The following is a 7,269-nucleotide window of genomic DNA, read 5'->3' as shown; positions in this document are numbered from 1 at the left end:
GTTTCATATTCAACGGTTGACCTTAACAACGTACACAGTGTCCTTTATATGACTGTGTGCACCAGAGGGGAGTGCTACATTATTTTGTTGTGTATATATATATATATATATATATATATATATATATATATATGTATGTAGAAACGAATGCTGCACTCACAGGACTTGATGAAAAATAGAAGATTTGTTTATTGTCATGAAGGTCAAACTAACGTTTCGGCTGTCTCCACAGCCTTTCTCAAAGTGAACAGTGTACCCAGCCCTACAGATAAACCCTAACCTAGCGCAAAATTCGGTTAATGACGTCACTCATCCAGTGACCAGTAATCTCACCCAGAGGTGCACATATGTACAAATAAAAGTTAGTGAAAAACAAAGAAAAAAATGCAAAAATGGTGATTGTGCTAAGGAAACTAATAAAGTATATATAGAGGAACAAAGAGAATTAGAGAAGATAAGGAAAGGTGCAAAAGGAAACCGAGTAGCCTGTATGGCTGAACTGCAACTGTAGTGCTGTGTGTCCGAAAGAAAATATACAGGGCCAAGGAGATCATAATAGTGGAGGTGTGTGGTAGGTTTGTAGATGCAGCGACCGTATCCAGAACGGCATCCATTCTTGGATCCATCCTTGTGCTGCTCGGATAAATGGATATGATGCCATTCTGGATACGGTCGCTGCATCTACAAACTTACCACACACCTCCGCAATTATGCCCCCGTATATTTTCTTTTGGACACATGATGCTACATGGGAGTTGCAGTTCAGCCATACAGGTTACTCGGTTTTCTTTATTTGTACATATGTGCACCTCTGGGTGAGATTACTGGTCACTGGATGAGTTATGTCATCAACCGAATTTTGGCGCTAGGTCAGGGTTTATCTGTAGGGCTGGGTACACTGTTTGTTCACTTTGAGAAAGGCTGTGGAGACAGCAGAAACGTTAGTTTGACGTTGATGACAATAAACAAATCTTCTATTTTTCACTAAGTCCTGTGAGTGCGGCATTCAAAGAACACATATCTGAATGAATTCAAGTATTCATCCCTTCAGATGATGGATTGGATTCAGAAAAACAACACCAGCTTCTTGCTATGCTTTACAAGCGACACAAAACAAAATAGATGTGTTCAGTTTTTATTGCTAAGGCAACACAGCTGATATGACAAGCAATTCAATGGAAAATATATTTTGTTTAATGAAAGATAAAGATAATATCCCTTGAAAGTATAAGGGAAACAAGTGTAACTTAACCCCGGTGCAGAATGAAGCTAAACAAGCTAGGGGGCTAACATTTTATTGGAAGCAAACTATAAATCTTGATTCCGGCTCTTACATTGTTACACATTGCAGAGGCCCCATGATGTATAGCTCATAAAGCCAGCAGAAATGTCAGCAAGACCTGGAAAGGTAATGATAGCAATTTCAGGGAAAATAATGCAAATGGCAAAACATCCAATAAAAATGTCTCTCTCTGCAAAATAAATATTACAGTGATTATTTTGTTTGGTCTCAGAACATTAATAACTTATGGGAAGAGTAAATAGATTAGAAGCTAAGAAAAAGGAAAGAAAAATGTCTACTGCACAAGGGAGCTGCAGATATATCAGAGAAAGGATGGCTATGATTGGGATATAATACTCTTTATGAAAGTTCAGTCATACATCCCACAACTAACACCTACTGCAGGTAAATACAATGAAAACGCACACAACAAAGGTGCCACAAATACATCCACTTTATTTCTCCTAACTTGTCTCTCTTTATGGTACGATGCAAGCATATAAATAATCCCTACACAGCTTCTCTCATGATACCAGTTTCTATTGATCCCATAGATACAGGGAACAGTGTGTTACCTAATGGAGAAATGTTGCTGTTTGTGTAGTTAAGTTACTGAAGCGCAGATGGAGCAGGCTATAGCTAAGTGTCGGGTTTAGCTGTCACACCAAATGCCATTCAGTGCAACAGAACTAGGTACTGACGTGTTGTACTACAGGTATGGGACCTGTTATCCAGAATGCTCGGGACCTGGGGTTTTCCAGATAAGGGGTCTTTCCATAATTTGGATCTCCATACCTTATGTCTACTAAAAAATCATGTAAACATTAGTTAAACCCAATAGGATTGTTCTGCCTTCAATAAGGATTCATTATATCTTAGTTGGTATAATATACAAGGTACTATTTTATTATTACAGAAAAAAAGGAAATAATTTGTAAAAATTTAAATTATTTTACTAAAACTGAGTCTATGGGAGACGGCCTTTCCGTAATTCAAAACGTTCTGGATAATGGGTTTCCAGATAATGGATCCCCTACCTGTATATGCTTTTATAATGTGTGCTCCATCCAGTAAATTTCATCAAAATGTTTGACATTTTTCCACATAAGAAAATAGATTTGTTGTGTGTTTGTTTTGCCTTGGGAATGGCTTCAAGAATTAACAATGCTACTTCAATATTTGGACAAAACTTTATGTGAAGGTTAAAATCTCCCTAAAATGCCTATTACATATAATGAAAGCAAATCTGATGAACAATGTTTCAACATAAACATAAGTGGAAAACCATATCCCATAAGAGTAGAACCTAAAGGCTCTTTAAGCAGAAAGGAGAGGGCCAACATCATATGAAACCATCTACCCCAGATACACATTTACTCTTGGATTTAAAATAAGATGTTGGACAGACAGGTATACACATAGTTTTGACCATATAGTATTTTCATTCTGGGACTGGTTACATTTCTTTGGTTATAACCACTGAATCTGTCCTCAATATGGCTGTTTCTCAGAACTTAAAGGAGAAGGAAAGGCTAAGTCACTTGGGGGTGCCAAAATGTTAGGCACCCCCAAGTGACTTTAATCGCTTACCTTGTACCCCGGGCTGGTGCCCCTGTTAGAAGAAAACAGCACCATCCCGGGGCACCTGCAGCGAGCCTTCCTCCTTCCGTCTTCGCGCTGCCGGCGAAATCCGTGGGCCGGCGCATGCGCAGTAGAGTGAAAAGCCGACTTCTATGTTTAAGTTCGGCCTTTACACTCTACTGCACATGCGCACGCAGCGAATACGGAAGAGGAAGCGCTCGCAGCTACCCCGGGCTGGTGCTGTTCTCTCCTAACAGGGGCACCAGCCCGGGGTAAAAAGTATGCGATTTAAGTCACTTGGGGGGGGCCTAACATTTTGGCACCCCCAAGTGACTTAGCCTTTCCTTCTCCTTTAAAAGCAATTTCTGCAAAACGTTCTCTTGGTTGAAATGCAAGGTCCATTCACAAGAGGCATCTAAACAGATATGCAATTATTACCGCTTCACAAAAGAACATTAACATTGATCATTTAGGAACGGATGTTGAAAGTGAAAGCAGCATTTAAAAAGAAGGAATGCAGAAAATGGGGGGTGTGGATTTGTGTAAAATTTGTTCTAATTCCTAAGTGGTTCACATCTTATATTGGATAAACCCTTGAATTAAAGCTGGAAGTCTTACACTTATCATATCATATCACAATTGTTTCTTTTCAAATTTATTGTAGTATTGAAAATTGACAATGCCCAAATATTTGTGGAAAATGTACAGTTAGGTGGGGAGAAGAGAGGGGAGTGATTAGCAGGGGTTACTGGGCGGGACAGTAGTTAGCGCTGTCTCTTTGCTGTGCTGGGGTCATAGCTTTAGTTTGATGCTTGCATTCCCTCTTGGTTAAACCATCATTTCATAGCTAACATTTCTTTATTTTTTGTCTTTTTCTTAAGCAAACACCATACCTGGGTGGGTATTTGCTATATTTGCAAAAGTCTCAGGACTAGAGCAGTGAATATTCTGTGTGGGACCAGTTTAGTGTAACTGCACTTTCCCATAGTGATATCAACTCTACTTGCTGCATGTTTACAGGGTAACCCTTCTGAAATAAAAAATAACAAAAGTGGTATAAAGGTGATACATTTATTGGCTAACCTTTTCCTGCATCTACTTGCTGCATAGTAATAAGTGGCAATGCAAATATGGAAAAACATCATCATTGCAATAAAAGTCCACAGACAATGTCCAATTCCACAGACTTTATAGTCTGGATAAGCCACCGCAATGTCCTTATAAATGGTGTTAAGTGATGTGCAGTGTTCCCTCTAATCCCTTCTCAGCGATGTGCATGAAAAAAAAACCCAGTGTGCACATTTATAGAAGCCATATGCTCAGGTCAGAATAAATCCAAAATGCTGTGCGTTGGCCTCAAAAACTGTGTGCGAATGAGCGTCCAACTGAGAGGGAACATTGCTGATTTCGTAGGTATCATCCGTGCTTAGCAATGCGATTTGTGTCACATGACTCACGGAGACTTGTGTATTATAAAGAATAACACTCCCACTTTTGAACTTTTCAGTGACTTATAATATCCTTATATTGTGTGTACAATCGGTGCTTAGTGATGAAACGTGTCACATGACTCACAGAGACTTGTGTATTATAATAAATGAAGTACACCCTGTTTTAAAATATGAGGATATTAGAAGTCACCTCTGAGTTCCATGACCTGTATTTTATAAGCACTCAGCTTTTGGCCTTGTTTCTTTATATGGCCAGGAATGTCCCTGTGACTTATAATATTGTTACCCCCTCGTACAGGGGGTACATTATTCTCTATACAATTTAAGCAGGATTATTAACATAGTTTTTCTTCATAATCCCATTAAAGAACTATTTATGTCCCTTGACATATTCTGTAGTGTTTCATTTCTGTTTGAAAAATGTGTCACATTATAGACATTCCATTATGTCCCTCAATTCCACATGTTGGGACAGGCAGAAAGTCACATATAATAATAATAATATTAATAATAATAAGCAGTGCTGGCAAGAATTAGTGATAGAGGGGTATGTTCTTTACCCAGCAGCCTTATGAAGTGGGGTGGCCAGTTTACCAGGTACAGATTCACTCAACCTCCCAACACTACAGCTTTTCTACCTTTACTGCAGCAGAACAGAATTTTTAGTGAGATTTTACTTTCCCAGTTCATTGCCACCCAAGAACAGTTGCACACTTACATACATGAGGGCACCTCCCTAATTACAAACATGGCTGTCAGATGAATTTATTAGTAGGCAGGATTTTACCCAAACAAACCTATAAGTAAAAGGATTTTTGGCAAAGTCTTAAAAAAGTGTCATTTATTATCACCGTTTTTTTCTACAAAATATTTAGTAGCGATTAACCAGTGAAATGACCTGCTCACTGTGTTCCATATGTGTGGTATATATGATTAAGCTAATTCATACCTTCAAAAGGCAGGATTAATAAATAAAAAATATTTTTATTCAAATAAGGAAAAAAATGTATACACATGGTGTACAATGGCTATGGTAACACACACAAAAGAAAACAACAGGTAATGGCTAAACTAGAGAATACAAAGTATGGTACAACATATACAAACTTGTTTTCTGCTTAAAAAAATGATTTTATGAACATGAAAAAACAAAATGAAACCCTTGTATAAAAAATGGAAACAATGTCATACAGGTAACAGAAATCAAGAAAATGTGCATAGTTCTAAGCTGTGATGCAGGCTTTATTACACGTCTGTACAGACTCTGAAGGAAGTATTAACATTGGCGACAAATATCATGGGTGATGTTGTCCATAGCAACCAATCAGCAATTACATTTGAATAGTCACTTACAAGTAAGGGCTCTGGGACACAAAACTCCCTGTTCGCAGGCGACTAATCTCCCCGAGTTGCCATCACCCGCCATCCCACCGGTGAACATGTAAGTCGACGGTGGGATGGCACACGCGGCGGCGAGGCAACTTTGGCGATTTGCCGAAATCACCTTCCCATGACTTACATGTTCGCCGGTGGGATGGTAGTTTGGGGAGATTAGTCGCCCGTGACAAGGGAGATTTGTCGTGGGCGACTAATCTCCCCGTGTGCCAGAGCCCTTAGAAAACAAAAGCAAATACCTGATCACCGGCGATGTTTGTCGCCAATGTAAATAAATACGCCCCTCAGTGATACAGCTGCTATGTACAACCAGTCTCCTGTTATGCTTAGTAAGTACAGAATAAATAAAGATAAATGTCTGAATGGGGTCTCCCTGATTTATGCACTACAACAACTCAATTCCTGACTGACCGTTTGGGCAACAGATACCACATGAAACAAACAGGATTGTAATAATAGAAATAGCTGTCCAGTTTTGTTTGCTATTTGTACAAATAAATACATTTTATTTTCAGTTGTGTATATTTAGTGCAATTCTCTACTTGCTTAAGGGCAGACACGTGACCGGCCAGCGGCTGTTGAAGAGGCTGTAGGTAGAACATTATTGTGCTATAGGAAATACAGGTGTATAGGCTCTAACTCTTGAGGCACCTTATCAACCTCTTTCCTGACTTTTGAAACTCTACAATAACTCAACAAAGAGCAATATGTTTCATTTGCATGGAATAGATGAGTGGAAGCTACGATCTTTCCTCTCAAATGCTCCTTTTAAAGCAGATTGTAGGCTGGTTGTTAAGAAAATATAAATGCTTTCTCTTTGCATTTCAGCATGATTTTTTTAAAACAGAGCTCAACAGTCAGAGGCTGCTTGTTAATGACTGGCTATCTACCAGAAAAAAATCTGAATGTGGCATATATTGTTAATTTCACAGTAGTTGACAAGGTATGATTATGGGTTTTTGTTACTTTAACAATCACCCTTGAAACCTTGAATAGGCTGCCACCTAGGCAAGTAGCTTCCTCTTGTAGCTCTTAGCTGTTTGCTATGAAAGGGCCTGCAGTTCAGCAAGAGATGTAATTGTGCCAGTGTGTGGGGAACATTGGTTCTAATACTAAGTTACAGCCCCAGCTCTAATAGCTCCCTATCTTTGGAATGTGCCCTACAGCTGCTCATATTTTCAAGTGTCCCGTCAATGGAATTAATTGGTAACTTTTCCATATGTGCCATCGGGAGGCCTGTAGTACTTGGGGAAAGCCAGCAGTTGTATGGTGTTGAATGCATATTTTCTGCATTTGATATTCTTCAGAACATTCTCTATGCGGCATCCTTCTCTGGTAAGTACGGAGAGAGAGAGAGAGAGAGAGAAAAAAAGGACAACGGCATGAAACAAATTATACAGAAATATCTTTTATTTGTTCATTACTGTGTTGCAGTTTTTCAGTAAAAATAACAAGGTTCCAACTATACATGTTGTTGTGTTTTCACAAGTGATGATACATCTTACAGGTTTTAATCCAAAGGTCAGGAAAAAATAGTAAATACCTTCAGAAACCTCACAC

At 38.9% G+C, this 7,269-nt stretch overlaps 1 protein-coding gene across 1 annotated transcript in view; it reads right to left on the bottom strand.

The window, feature by feature from the left end:
• Positions 1-6,233: 6,233 nt before the first annotated feature.
• inpp4b (inositol polyphosphate-4-phosphatase type II B) overlaps positions 6,234-7,269 on the bottom strand; it is a 351,939-nt gene continuing 350,903 nt past the window's right edge. The window contains exon 24 of the mRNA XM_012955592.3: positions 6,234-7,041. Coding sequence (XP_012811046.2) covers positions 6,909-7,041 — 133 coding nt within the window. The 3' untranslated portion in view covers positions 6,234-6,908. The remainder of the gene's footprint in view (positions 7,042-7,269) is intronic.

This window comes from Xenopus tropicalis, chromosome 1, assembly GCF_000004195.4.
Source record: "Xenopus tropicalis strain Nigerian chromosome 1, UCB_Xtro_10.0, whole genome shotgun sequence".
Taxonomy (NCBI): Eukaryota; Metazoa; Chordata; class Amphibia; order Anura; family Pipidae; genus Xenopus; species Xenopus tropicalis.
The sequence above is the reverse complement of the archived record's forward strand: the minus strand, read 5'-3'. Positions and strand labels throughout refer to the sequence as shown.